This window comes from Bison bison, unplaced genomic scaffold, assembly GCF_000754665.1.
Source record: "Bison bison bison isolate TAMUID 2011002044 unplaced genomic scaffold, Bison_UMD1.0 scf7180017857650, whole genome shotgun sequence".
Taxonomy (NCBI): Eukaryota; Metazoa; Chordata; class Mammalia; order Artiodactyla; family Bovidae; genus Bison; species Bison bison.
In genome coordinates, this window is record NW_011488223.1 from 30,891 (window position 1) to 46,303 (window position 15,413).

General features: G+C 38.5%; 1 protein-coding gene across 1 annotated transcript in view; it reads left to right on the forward strand.

Annotated features, from left to right (window-relative positions):
- LOC105003669 (alpha-2-macroglobulin-like) overlaps window positions 1-15,413 on the forward strand; it is a 60,527-nt gene that overhangs the window by 12,515 nt on the left and 32,599 nt on the right. Inside the window, exons 8-13 of the mRNA XM_010860993.1 lie at window positions 789-873; window positions 3,851-3,974; window positions 6,990-7,104; window positions 9,673-9,782; window positions 10,473-10,634; window positions 11,159-11,386. Coding sequence (XP_010859295.1) covers window positions 789-873; window positions 3,851-3,974; window positions 6,990-7,104; window positions 9,673-9,782; window positions 10,473-10,634; window positions 11,159-11,386 — 824 coding nt within the window. The remainder of the gene's footprint in view (window positions 1-788; window positions 874-3,850; window positions 3,975-6,989; window positions 7,105-9,672; window positions 9,783-10,472; window positions 10,635-11,158; window positions 11,387-15,413) is intronic.

Sequence of the window (15,413 nt, forward strand, 5' to 3'; positions counted from 1 at the left end):
GCCAAATTTGCCTGTTACTCCAAGTGTTTCTTGACTTCCTACTTTTGCATTCCAGTCCGCTATAATGAAAAGGACATCTTTTTTGGGTGTTAGTTCTAAAAGGTCTTGTAGGTCTTCATAGAACTATTCAACTTCAGCTTCTTCCACGTTACTGGTTGGGGCATAGACTTGGATTACTGTGATATTGAATGGTTTGCCTTGGAAACGAACAGAGATCATTCTGTCGTTTTTGAGATTGCATCTAAGTACTGCATTTCAGACTCTTTTGTTGACCATGATGGCCACTCCATTTCTTCTGAGGGATTCCTGCCTGCAGTAGTAGATATAATGGTCATCTGAATTAAATTCACCCATTCCAGTCCATTTCAGTTCGCTGATTCCTAGAATGCCGACATTCACTCTTGCCATCTCTTGTTTGACACTTCCAATTTGCCTTGATTCATGGACCTGACATTCCAGGTTCCTATGCAATATTGTCTAATCATGGTGACCTTCAGAGACTAATGGAGCTGTTTCCCTCTCACCTTTGAAATCTTGGACAAATTCTGAGGAGAGTCTAGGAACTATAATACCAGCCTAAGTTACCATGGTGCTAACTGCCCATGGGTATGAATGGCATCTCTTTTTTGCCAGTAGTGACCTGCTGCTCCTTATTGTAATTGAAATCACTTCATGTGACTCTTTGTTACAAGATTCTGTAATAGAATCATTACTAATACTCTTGCAAGACTTTCTGCCTGCTCTCACACTTGTTTTTTCTTTTTTTTTTTTTCTTTTATTGATAACAGTTTTGCCCAAATTTGAGGTCCAAGTGAAAATGCCCAAGAAGATTAGTTTCCTAGAGGATGAATTTGAGGTTTCTGTCTGCAGCCTGTGAGTTACATTTTTTATCTTATTTCTATTTCCCTACCCTGTTTGTATTGCACATAACGATTACTGACCTTCCAACTGTTTTAATTAAAGAAGGAACGAGTCTCTCCAACTGTCTGAGCTTAGACCAAGGAGCAGGGGTGATAGCATGCAATATGTTTACTACTGTTAGTAAAATTATTAACTGAGCATTTAAAATGTGCCGGGCAATGTTCAAAATGCCTTGCACTTATTTGTGTTTTTGTTCTTACACTAACCTTGTGAGACGAGGATAATAATTCTCATTTTACAAATGAGGAAACTATAACATATAAAGAATAAACTAACTTGTTCAAGTTCCTGCAGACAATAAATGGCAGATTGGAATTTAAATCCAACAGTCTGGCTCCAGACCCTGAACCTTTCTCCATAATTCTATATTGCCTCGGCAAGTAACAAAAAAAATACATATAGCTCCATGAAGCATTTCTATATCCCAGACACTGGGCTAAAGTGAACCCAAACCATCTAATTCTGGAGCCCATAGCTTCCATGTTATTCTATGTCTTATTATCTCCTATTTTGTATTGTCCCCAATTTTTTAAACTCTGGGAAGCTAGAAAGAAGTTAAGCAGACCCTCTATCTTAAATGCTGGATATATTAATATAGAATTAAAAATGCATGTCATTTAACTTTTTTGCAAGGTAGAAATAGAGATACAGACATAGAGAACAAATGTAGGGACACCAAAAGGGGAAAGGGGTGTGGGATGAATTGGGAGATTGGGATTGACATGTACACACTACTGATACTATGCATAAAATAGGTAACTAATGAGAACATGCTGGTTAGTGCAGGAAACTCTACTCACTGCTCTGTGGTAACCTAAATGGTAAGGAAATCCAAAAAAGAGGGGATATATGTTTCTGTATAGCTGACTCACTTTGTTGTACAGCAGAAACTAACACAATATTGTAAAACAACTATACTCTGGTTTAATAAAATGAAATTTTAAAAAAGAAATAAACAAAATGCATGCTATTTATTTCTTCCCTGATTGCCTTTGGGCAATAAAGTCCCCTCCAGTTACATCAAGGAGGTTGGATTTACTGCTTGCTTTTAAAAACAACATGAAAAACATGTGTTTTCCTCCTTCTCACCAGCTTCGATGCTTCACATTTTTTCATCAGGGAGAAAGCCTTTTGCTTCAGATTTAAAGAGAAGATTCAACAAAGTGACTAAATTTAGTAAATAATGTATTACTTTATCAGCACGTATAGAAATTTGAAGGGGAGGAGACACTAAAAAGAGGAAGCTTGGGGTTTCTGAGACTGAACTTCACCTACTTAACAGTTTGGACAGGGTCTCAAATTTAAGTATGCATCAGAATCTATGGAGGTGCTTATTTCAAATGTAGATTCCTTGGCCCCACCTCTAAATCTGAGGAAGGATTTGGTACTCTGAATCTCACTGCATGTCTCAGGGAATGTCCATGGAGGTTGTCCAGAAAGCATACTTTAAGAAACAATAGACTGAGTTCAGCTTCACATCACACCTTAGTCTGTTCAGGCCATCATAACAAAATACCACAGACTGAGGAGCTTATTAACAACAGAACTGCACTGTTCACAGTTCTACTGCTGTTCTATCACTCAGTCGTGTCCAACTCTTTGTGACCCCATGGACTGCAGACACCAGGCTTCCCTGTCCTTCACCGTCTCCCAGAGCTTGCTAGAACTCATGTCCACTGATTCAGTGATGCCATCCAACAACCTCGTCCTCTGTCGGCCCCTTCTCCTTCTGTTCACAGTCCCAGAGGCTGGGAAATCCAAGATCAAGTGCCTGCATGGTCACTTTCTGGTGAAGGTCCTCTTTCTGGTTCAGAGCATCTTCTTGTGTCCTCACATGGAAGGAGGGACAAGAGATCTCTCTGGAGCCTCTTTTATGAAGGCACTCACCCATTCATGAAAACTTCACCCTCCTCCCAAAACCCTCACCTCCTAAACTATCATCCTTTGGGATTTAGAATTTCAACATGAATTTCAAGGTGACATAATATTCAGGCCATACATCACATCCTTCCATCAGATTTGGCAGAATCCAACTTCCCTTTCACTTTTCACTTTCATGCATTGGAGAAGGAAATGGCAACCCACTCCAGTGTTCTTGCCTGGAGAATCCCAGGGACGGGGGAGCCTGGTGGGCTTCCATCTACGGGGTCACAAAGAGTTGGACACGACTGAAGCAACTTAGCAGCAGCAGCAACGACTATCATGATACAGTTCATTTGTAATATTTTTGTTCTGTAGCTAGCGCTTTCCCATTTAATTCCTCACTTATCCTCTTAAAACATATAAAAGTTAGGGAGGACTTAGAAATACACTCTTGGGACTTCCTTGATGTTCCAGTGGCTAAAAATTTGCCTTTCAAGGCAGGGGGTGCAGATTCAATCCCTGGTTAGGGAGATAAGATCCCATATGTTTTGCTGCCAAAAAAAAAAAACAAACAACAGAAGCAATATTATAACAAATTCGGGAAAGATTTTTAAGTCCACAACAACAACAACAAAAATCTTAAAAAATAAAACCAGCAAACAAACAAAAGAAATACACTGTCTATATTTCCCTAATTTCTTTCCCTAAGACAACTTTGGAGGTGCTGACAAAGTTAGAATCATAACCTAGATAATATGACAGCAGAGAAAGAAGGAAATAGGCAGTTTTATAGTCAAACCTCAACTGAGAGGAAGGTAAGATCTGAGAAAAACCACACTGTTACTTTTCCATTTGGAGGTGTTTCAAAAAACAATTCAGTACTCATAAGTATTTTCTTTTAGAGGTATAGATAAGACAGTTTCAGAATAAGTACTTCTAAAGTGCTAATGCTATGAAAGGAAATGCAATTGCTGTAGATGAGTAAGATGAATGGATCAAATCATGTGCAGGAAATGTAAGTTATTTATGTTAAATATCTTTTTGTATGACCACTTTATTGTTACAGATACACATATGGAAAGCCTGTCCGTGGCCTGGTGACAATTAATGTATGCAGAAAATATTTACAGTACAGTTCTTCCTGTAATGGAAAATATCCAAAAAGCATCTGTGAAGAATTCAGTCAACAGGTATATGGAAACTACTCTCCCCAGGACACTAACACCAGATCTTGCTTTCTTGCAACTGATAATACAATAAAGAACACAATACAATGCAACATAATACCATGCGATATGAGAGTAGTATTTGAATTAGTCACCTAGGAAAACTGTGGAATAAGGGAAATATTTTAAGATTGCCTGGCAATAATAAAAACCCACTTGAAGACAGGGCTCATGGATTGCCAGGTTTGCAATTTCCTTCTGATAGCAATCAAAATGCCAGGTGTCCAGGCATAAAAGGATGTGGAAGTCTCCAAAGTTGACTTTAATCAAACAAAAAAGAGAAGAAAAATATGGCAAATGTTAAGAACTGGGCCAGTGGAGAATCAAATGACACTGTGGAATCTAACCTGCATGTGGGAGTCTATGAGATCAGCATCAGGTTGAAGAGAGGGGGACCAAGTGAAAAGATGGATGAGAGTCCTTGATTACATCAAAGATGTAAAGGAAACAGCAGCAGGACATGTATTAAGAAATGAAATGTTAAAAAAAAAAGAAATGAAATGTATGAATTACTAATTTCAGAGGAAGAGTACAAAAAAGGTCAGGGTGAGGCAGTGTGAGCAGACATTGTCAGGTGTGGAAAAGCAAGTTATCTAAGTTGCAGAATGAAAGGCTAAGGTGGTGAACATGATGATGAAGGTCAAGATGAATACTGATAAGCAAGATAAACATGAGAGAAATATAGCTGTCAAAATCTTTATCAAATCAGGGAGACTAAGATTCATTTTCATTTTCAAATGAGTCATGACATCTGTATATAAGTAAATTAAATTGACTAAAGTTGTGCAATAAATATTTCCAGGCAAGAATACTGGAATGGGTAACCATTACCTTCTCCAGGGAATCTTCTGGACCCGGGGATGGAACCTTGGTCTCCTGCATTGCAGGCAGACTATTTACCATCTGAGCCACCAGGGAAGCCCAAATTAAGTGTGACTAAATTTTACTATGCAATAAATATCATGTAAACAAGTAAAAAATGAAAACAAATCTTTATTATAATATGGATCCCAATGTTTAGTTTAGAAATCTAATTTCTAAAATGAATCATCTAGTCAATAAATATATGTGCTTTCATTAATGTCCTAGATATCAAGAAAACACAGTTAACAATCCCTAGTCAATATTTAGGCTGCCCTGATGACTCAGCAGTAAAGAATCTGCCTGCAATGTAGGAGATGTGGGTTCGATCATGGGTCAGGAAGATCCCCTGGAGAAGGAAATGCAACCCGGTATTCTTGCCTGGAGAATCCCATGGACAGAGAAGACTGGCGATCTACAGTCTGTGGGGTGGCAAAAGAGTCAGACACAGCTGACCCACTGAACAACTACAGTCAATATTTAGGTGGAGATCATTACAGAGGACTCTTAGAACACAGTATGTCTGAGTTGTGTTTAGAAGAGCTGTAACTGTTGGCCACAATGAGAGTGGAAGCAAGAAAAGATATTTAAGGAACAACGTACACAAAGAGATAAAATTACAAAATACCATGGCATGTTGGGAAACACTGAGCTACATTGCCTTCAGTTCAGTTCAGTTCAGTCGCTCAGTCGTGTCCGACTCTTTGCCACCCCATGAATCACAGCACACCAGGCCTCCCTGTCCATCACCAACTCCCGGAGTTCACTCAAACTCATGTCCATCGAGTGGGTGATGCCATCCAGCCATCTCATCCTCCGTCGTCCCCTTCTCCTCCTGCCCCCAATCTCTCCCAGCATCAGAGTCTTTGCCAATGAGTCAACTCTTCACATGAGGTGGCCAAAGTCCTGGAGTTTCAGCTTTAGCATCAGTCCTTCCAATGAACACCCAGGACTGATCTCCTTTAGAATGGACTGGTTGGGTCTCCTTGCAGTCCAAGGGACTCTCAAGAGTCTTCTCCAACACCATAGTTCAAAAGCATCAATTCTTCAGTGCTCAGCTTTCTTCACAGTCCTACTCTCACATCCATACATGACTACTGGAAAAACCATAGCCTTGACTAGACGGACCTTTGTTGGCAAAGTAATGTCTCTGCTTTTTAATATGCTATCTAGGTTGTGAAAGGTTGTTGTTGAATCACGCGAAGACACTGGGATTCTTGGCCCCCGGAGGAGAAGACTTCAATCCGGGGCCAGAGACAAGTCTTGATTGCTCAGAGCTTTTGTGTAATAAAGTTTTATTAAAGTATAAAGGAGATAGAGAAAGCTTCTGACATAGGCATCAGAAGCGGGCAAAAAGAGTAGCCGCTTGCTAGTGTTAGCAATGAAGTTATATACTCTCCAGTGAATCCAAAGAATGTCTGGAGGTTGTAAAGACCTCACCAGACCTACTCCCATAATTTACATTTTAAGATAACAGAAGGTTTAATCCAGAGACTGTCCTTAGGCAGGATACATTATTGTTATATAATCCTAAGGAATGTGGAGAAAGAAAAAAGTTTGTTCTTTCTTCCTCCTTGAGAATTCCAGACCCCTCTCTCCTTGGGGACCCCTAGACTCCCTATCAACCTGCCTAGGAAATGACTCTCTCAGTTGGTCATACATTGCATTAGTCGTGTCCAACTCTTTCCGACTCTATGGACTATAGCCCACCAGGCTCCTCTGTCCAAGGGCTTTCCCAGGCAAGAATATTGGAGTCAGTTGCCATGACCTCCTCCAGGGGATCTTACCAATCCAGTAATTGAACCTGCATCTCCTGTGTCTCCTGCATTGGCAGGCAGGTTCTTTATCACTAGCGCCACATAGGAAGGAAAGTTTAATATGACAGAAATGGGATAGGCTTTCAGAAGCGAGGGGAGAAAGCAAAGGTTGGCAATGATTTGATGAAATGATTAGTGAACAAATTTTGTATCACCTGGGGGAAAAGATAAGAACCCAAAAAGTGAACAAAACATTTGTAAAATTTTCTTCTGTGGCCAACACAAAATCGTCATTGGTTGAAAACTGACTCTTTTAAATCACAAATCAGAGAACCCAGGATTTCTCTTCCTTTCTTTTCAGGCAGATGATGAAGGTTGTTTCACACAACTAGTAAATGCTAAATCACTTCAGCTGAAACAAAAAGGATATGAGAGGACATTACAAGTGGAAGCCAAGGTCAGAGAGGAGGGAACAGGTTTGTATCATTATTAAATGTGTATTAACTTGTTGAACATTTATCAAATATTCAATCCATGTAAAATACTTTCTAGTTTCTGGGGACTGTGTTAGTGATATGGTCTCTCCCCTCAAGGAATTAGGAATCTAAAAAGAAATTATACATATAAATGGCTATGTATATATGTATCTATGTATTATATATAACCATAATAAAATTTGGAGGCTTCCCAGGTAGCACTAGTGATAAAGAAACCGCCTGCCAGATCCCCTGGAGGAGGGCATGGTAACCCACTCCAGGACTCTTGCCTGGAGAATCCCATCAACAGAGGAACTTGGCGGGCTATGGTCCATAGGGTCGCAAGGAGTCAGACACGACTGAAGCGACTTGGCACGCACCATAAAGTTTTCACAGGAAGTGTTAATAAATAAGGGCACAATGAGTGTGAAAAGAGATAGGTTATTCTAATATAGACCAAAAAAAAAAAAAAAAAAAACTTCTAAAAGGTAGCATTTGAGCAGATTTGAATAGAATGGATTGTATTTCGAAACAGTCAAAGTGAAGTCGCTCAGTCCTGCCCAACTCTTTGCAACCCCAGGGACTGTAGCCTACCAGGCTCTAAGGTGCCTCTCAGTCCATGGAATTTTCCAGGCAAGAATACTGGAGTGGGTTGCCATTTCCTTCTCCAGGGGATCTTCCCAACCCAGAGATCGAACCCGGGTCTCCCGCACTGCAGGCAGAGGCTTTACCGTCTGAGCCACCAGGGAAGCCCGCTTTGAAACAGTTCACCAGAAAAGCATAATAAGCATAAAACAAATGTCTTCAGTCCCAAAGGAATCTTTAAAAGTAGGTTGGTGCTAAGGTGTTTAGAAAAGTAAATTGTATACTAGAGAGGTTAGACTTTATTATGAAAGCATTGGATATCTTCAGCTATATTTAAGGAGAATGACCTAATAAACTATTTTTTAAGTTAATTCCAAAAAAACTATCATATAAATAAAATAATTGTTAATTCCAAATAAAATGCTAACTTAACAGAACCCTTAAATATAAAAAAATAGCAACTGAACCATACAATGCTAATTACAAGGGAAGGCAATGATAAAAAGTAAAAAAAAAAAAAATCTGTTAATGCTATTAAAAGTATGAGTTCATACCCAGAATTATCATAATGCTATTTTGAATATTATCCACTTTTTAAAAATCATGTTTTCATTACATAGAAAAAAACACAAATTTCACTTTTCTTCAAAGGGATGTCAGTCCTAAATGTGATTTGAAACATTTGAGTAAAACTTTTTAGTTTTTTCCCCTCAAGCTATTGAATATTTTCCAATTGCCATTTAGTAGTTTTATATAGAACATACACTAAGACTACTCAGAGAAAAGAACATGGCATATATTATAATTATACAATGCAAAAGAGGGCTTTGGTTATATTTTTATATTTGTAAAGTAAAAGTTTGATTAAAATAGTCACTTTTATTTTTTTATTGTTATTTCAATTTAAAAAAATATATAAGAACAGGAAAAAAAAGTTAATTTTAGCAGGCATGAAAAGGACAGGCTAGAGGAAAAATATATTACAATGTGTTAAATCAGAATACTATCCAAAAAGACCCCAAAGACTACAATTTTGGGGGTCTGGGAAATGGAAATATCATTAACCAAGATAAAGAAAAGATGAGAAAGAATTATGGTGATGAGGATTTGTCTAAGACAATTCATCATAGCTTGGAATATCAAAATGTCAGTTGATTCACTCAATGGACAATTTCAAAAGTCTGAGCAAAATCAGGATTCGAAATGTAAATCTGAAACCATTCTTACTGTATTCAGATCGTCCTAAGAGAAAAAGCAAGTGTTCTGAAAGTAAGTTAATTATCATTGCTAAATTGAGGCTAGAGGTGGACAAGGAGGGGCTCAAAAACTGAAACAACTACAGTCAGAAGATTAGGTAAATAGGTAGAATAAAACTAGAAGACATAGGATTAGAGAAGGAAATGGCAACCCACTCTGGTATTCTTGCCTGGAGAATCCCAAGGACAGAGGAGCCTGGCAGACCACAGCCCATGGGATCACAAAGAGTTGGACATGACTAGGTGATTGAGCACACATAGGGTTAGAGTTGCGGGGAATGAAAAATAGTTTCTTTTGACAGGAGGAAGGCTTTAGATAATGGAGATAATATACAGATCACACTTCACTGAATGAAAAAGCCCTGGGTATTGGCTATACTTCTTGCCATGTGCTGAAAAGAAGGCTTTTGCTGGGGAAGGGGTTTGTGACAGAAATTTAAGAATATTTTTAGGCCAGTGTGAAGAATGAAGTTGTTCCCAGATGGTTGCTGGGGAGGAGCAAGACAGAGCAAGATCTCTGAGGAAATGAGGAGAAAATCTCCTCAAGAACATGGATGGAACAAGCAGGATATTTGTGAAACCAGAGAATTGAGGAATTATAGATCTCAATGAAAGAATAAGAGTATATGGACGTTTTTTTGTTATAATGGAGTGAAGCTGGGATGGGATAGGAGGTGAGGTGAATAGAACATATAGAACAGTTCAACTTCTCTGAATTATTCTTCAGGGTTGGAATTAACCGGACATGGATCAAGTGAAATCACAAACACCTTAAGCAAACTGAAATTTACGAAAGTGCATTCACATTACAGACGTGGGCTTCCTTTCTTTGGGCAGGTAAAGTTTCTTTTCAATGTAAACATATTTGGGGGCATATGACTTCTAGGAAAACCAATTTTTATATCAAAACTTATCTTTTAAATTCATCAAAATTCTTTTATTATACAAAAGCAAAATTTATTATAAAAACAAACATTTATTTAGAGTGAGTAAAGAAATTATAAAAACTTAAAAGGCAAATACCTTATATAGGGCTTCACTGGTGGCTCAGCAGTAAAGACTCTACCTGCCAAGCAGGAGACCTAGGTTTGATCCCTGAGTCGGGAAAATTCCCTGGAGAAGGAAATGGTAACCCACTCCAGGAGATCCCATGGACAGAGGAGCCTGGCAGGTTACAGTCCATGGGGTCGCAAAAGGTAGTACACAACTGAGAAACTAAACAGTGACAACAAAAACAAAAAGAAGCCTTATAATGAGATACAGAACAACAAAGATGAAGAAAACTGGGGAAGGTAACACCATGAATCTACTGTTGGCAGTTCTCAATTAAACACTCATAAGTTATCTAAACAAAAACATCAAAAAGAAAAATATTTTACAGCCCAGAAAACAAATCTTACTTTTATATTCTAAGATCTTCATTAGATGACAATGGCCAAGAAGTGAACACAATAGAGTGGAAAATGTTACTGCGATATACCACCTGAAATCAGCTTTCACTTTCTTATTTCTCTTTTCTACTTCTAGGTTCTTCTAGTCAATGAGAAGGATCAGCCAATCCCCAATGAGACTGTAGTGGTCAATGTGGATATGTTTCAGTATAGTGCCAGATTTACTACAAATGAGCACGGTTTGGTGAACTTTTCCATTGATACCAGTAACTTCACATCTTCTTTCATTTCAGTTGGGGTAAGTGGAAATCTAAATACAAAATAAGACTCAAAAAGTTCTTTCAGAAAGCTTTCATTTTAGACTTAATGACATGATCTAGTTTCAGGAGACATTTATTAAACCATCTTGATAGTCCCTTGAAAATCCAACATTTTTATAGCTTTATTACAAACTAGATTTTAGTTGTTTCTTTGGTAAACCACTATTTTCATTTTGTGTGAAATATTCTAATGTCCTTATGCAATGTACAACCATAAGGGTATTAAGAAAAAGTTATTGATCTTAATTATGAGTGAATGTGACTAAATTCATACAGTGTAGCTTTAAATAAACTTAACGGAAAGTTGTTTATAGATTATATTTTATTTTGGAAGGCAGCCTATAATGAAATCAAGTAAGCATGGGTCTTAAAAAATCTTCAGCTAATGACAGAGTGACTTTACATATATATAAAATGTTTATATATATATAAAATGTTTATATGTATATATATAAAATGTTAATAAAAATAACTTACTTAAGACCTTTATTCTATCCATTAGGTCATTTACAAACAGAATAGCCACTGTTTTGATAGCAGGTGGCTTGAAGAATCTCACATACCAGCAACGCACACTGCAAGTCATATTTTCTCCCCAAGCAAGAGTTACATTCAGCTTGAACCTGTGGCTGATACTGTGATCTGTGGGCAAACACAGGAGATTCGGGTGCACTACATCCTGAATGGACAGATTCTGACAGATGAAAGGGAATTAACCTTTTATTATTTGGTAAGACTAAAAGCCACTGTAGCTCTTCCTAATTATATAAACCCTAAAAGATTGCTATTTAGTTGATAAGTCATGTCTGACTCTCTGTGACTGGGATTTCCCAGGTAAGAATAATGGAATGGGTTGCCATGTCCTTCTCCAGGGGATCTTCCCAATTCAGGATCGAACCCAGGTCTCCTGCCTGCAAGTAGATTCTTTTCCACTGAGCCACCAGGGAAGTTCCAACTAAAAAGATAGAATTTGTATCTAAATAATGCCCTTTATATCGATATAATTTCTGTGTTTATGAGTGAAAAGAAGTTGCTTCCTAACAAATTAATGCCTTAATTTTTCATTCATGTTCTAGTCTCCCCTGAAACTTTGTTTTTTTCTTTTTTTTTTCTGAGTTCCATTGGAAAATTATTTAACAGAAGAGGAAAGCACTTAGGTGACATATTAGTCAAAAAGAATGTTTTATCATAGAACTCAGTAGATCAACAGACAAAAGATAAAAATCAAAACAGTCAATAGGAAATAAAATGTATAAACAATCTTTAGGAAAAAAACGTTGAATTTTACCTTAATTGGGAGAAATGAAAATTTTAAAAATAAAGCAGTAGACTTTTACTCCTATAAAAGTTCTAAATAATTTACAAGTTGAAGAACTTGTGTGTGACTATAGGGAAAAGTACATTGACAGGCATATTATAAATTGGTATGATACTTTTGGGGTCAGTATACCTATTTATGTCAAAAAATTAGAAATATTCAAAGCTGGTAGTTACCCAAGTAAGACTTTTGAACAACAACAACAAAAAAAACCTTATGTGTAGAAAATTCTGTATAGGAACATAAACTATATATAGTATTTTCATAATTCTAAAAAAAGTAGAATAATTGACAGTAAGTTAGAATCCTAGTTTTATTGCTTCCTAGTTATGTGACCTCAGGTAATTTACTTAATCTCATCTGTAAAGAATAATGTCAATCATTTCACCTGAATACTGAAGATAGTATTTATGCTTTAACATAGTCAATGAAGCAGAAGTAGATGTATTTCTGGAATTCTCTTGCTTTTTCAATGATCCAGTGGATGTTGGCAATTTGATGTCTGGTTCCTCTGCCTTTTCTAAATCCAGCTTGACCATCTGGAAGTTCTCAGTTCACATACTGCTGAAGTCTTGCTTGAAGGATTTTGAGAATAATCTTGCTAGCATGTGTAATGAGTGCAACTGTGTGGTGTAGTTTGAGCATTCTTTGGCATTGCCTTTCTTTGGGATTGGAATGAAAACTGACCTTTTCCAGTCCTGTGGCCACTGCTGAGTTTTCCAAATTTGCTGGCATATTGAGTGCAGCACTTTCACAGCATCATCTTTTGGATTTAAAATAGCTCAGCTGGAATTTCATCACCTCCACTAGCTTTGTTCATAGTAACGCATCCTAAGTCCCACTTGACTTCACACTCCAGGTTGTCTGATTCTAGGTGAAGGATTACACCATCGTGGTTATCAAGGTCAGGCAGGAGGAGAAGGGGACGACAGAGGATGAGATGGTTGAATAGCATCACCGACTCAATGGACATGAGTTTGGGTAAACTTTGGGAGTTGGTGATGGACAGGAAGACCTGGTGTGCTGCGGTTCATGGAGTTGCAAAGAGTCGGACACGACTGAGCAACTGAGCTGAACTGAACTGAAGTCCTTTTTTATACAGTTCTTCTGTATGTTCTAGAGGCTTTCCTGGTGGCTCAGACGATAAAACATCTGCCTGCAATGTGGGAGACCTGGGTTCGACCCCTGGGTCGGGAAGATCGTCTGGAGAAGGAAATGGCAACCCACTCCAGTACCCTTGCCTGGAAAATCCCATGGACAGAGGAGTCTTGTATGCTATAGTCCATGGGGTTGCAAAGAATCAGACACGACTGAGCAACTTCACTTTCCTTTCCTTTCACTTTCTGTATATTCTTGCCACTTCTTCTTATCCTCTACTTCTGTTAGATTCACACCATTTCTTTCCTTTATTGTGCCCATCTTTGCATGAAATTCTACCTTCAGTTCAGTTCAGTTCAGTTCAATCACTCAGTCGTGTCCGACTCTTTTCGACCCCATGAATCACAGCACACCAGGCCTCCCTGTCCATCACCAACTCCTGGAGTTCACTCATACTCACGTCCATCGAGTCAGTGATGCCATCCAGCCTTCTCATCCTCTGTCGTTCCCTTCTCCTCCTGCCCCCAATCCCTCCCGGCATCAGAATCTTTTCCAATGTGTCAGCTCTTCACATGAGGTGGCCAAAGTACTGGAGTTTCAGCTTTAGCATCATTCCTTCCAAAGAAATCCCAGGGCTGATCTCCTTCAGAATGGCCTGGTTGGATCTCCTTGCAGTCCAAGGGACTCTCAAGAGTCTTCTCCAACACCACACTTCAAAAGCATCAATTCTTCGGCGCTCAGCATTCTTCACAGTCCAACTCTCACATCCATACATGACCACTGGAAAAACCATAGCCTTGACTAGATGGATCTTTGTTGGCAAAGTAATGTCTCTGCTTTTCGATATGCTATCTAGGTTGGTCATAACTTTCCTTCCAAGGAGTAAGTGTCTTTTAATTTCATGGCTGCAGTCACCATCTGCAGTGATTTTGGAGCCCCCCAAAATAAAGTCTGACACTGTCTCCACTGTTTCCCCATCTATTTCCCATGAAGTGATGGGACCAGATGCCATGATCTTCGTTTTCTAAATGTTGAGCTTTAAGTCAACTTTTTCACTCTCCTCTTTCACTTTCAAGAGGCTTTTTAGTGTATTTAATTTTCTTGAATACTTATGCTTCACTGACTACACCAAAGCCTTTGACACAGTTTTCCACAACAAACTGTGGAAAATTCTGAAAGAGATGGGAATACAAGATCAGCTTATCTGCCTCCTGAGAAACCTGTATGCAGGTCAAGAAGCAGCAGTTAGAACCGGACATGAAACAATGGACTGGTTCAAAATTGGAAAAAGAGTATGTCAAGGCCGTATATTGTCACCCTGCTCATTTAACTTCTATGCAGAGTGCATCATGTGAAGTGCCAGCATGGATGAAGTACAAGCTGGAATCAAGATTGTTGAGAGAAATATCAACAACCTCAGATATGCAAATGACACTACCCTAATGGAAGAAAGCAAAGAGAAACTAAAGAACCTCTTGATGAAGCTGAAAGAGGAGAGTGAAAAAGCTGGCTTAAAACTCAACATTCAAAAAACTAAAATCATGGCATCCAGTCCCATCACTTCATGGCAAATAGATGGGGAAATAATGGAAACAGTGACAGGCTTTATTTTCTTGGGCTCCAAAATCACTGCAGATGTTGACTGCAGCCATGAAATTAAAAGACGCTTGCTCCTGGAAGAAAAGCTATGACAAACTTAGACAGTGTATTAAAAAGCAGAGACATCACTTTGCCTACAAAGGTGCATATAGTCAAAGCTCTAGTTTTTCCAGTAGTCATGTACGGATTTGAGAGGTGGACCATAAAGAAAGCTAAGCGCCAATGAATTGATGCCTTCTAGCTATGGTGCTGAGAAGACTCTTGAAAAGTCCCTTAGACAGCATGGAGATCAAATTGGTCAGTCCTAAAGGAAATCAACCCTGAATATTGATTGGAAAGACTGATGCTGAAGCTGAGGCTCCTATACTTTGGCCACCTGATGCAAAGAGCTGACTCATTGCAAAAAACCTTGATGCTGGGAAAGACTGAGGGCAGGAGGAAAAGAGAGCAACAGAGGATGAGATGGTTGGATGGCATCATCAACTTAATGGACGTGAGTTTGAGCAAACTCTGTGAGATGGTGAAGGACAGGGAAGCCCGGTGTGCTGCAGTTCGTGGGGTTGCAAATAGTCAGACACAACTGAGCAACTGAATAATAACAACTTAGAGTTATTGCCAGAAAAAAAGAAAAATCTTAAAATTATTTAGTTCAGTACCAGACACATGGACAGTGTAAGTACTTTTAATTTTTTTCTGTTTTTTTTTTTTTTTTAAATAAAGGCAGCAATAGATAATGCTATGC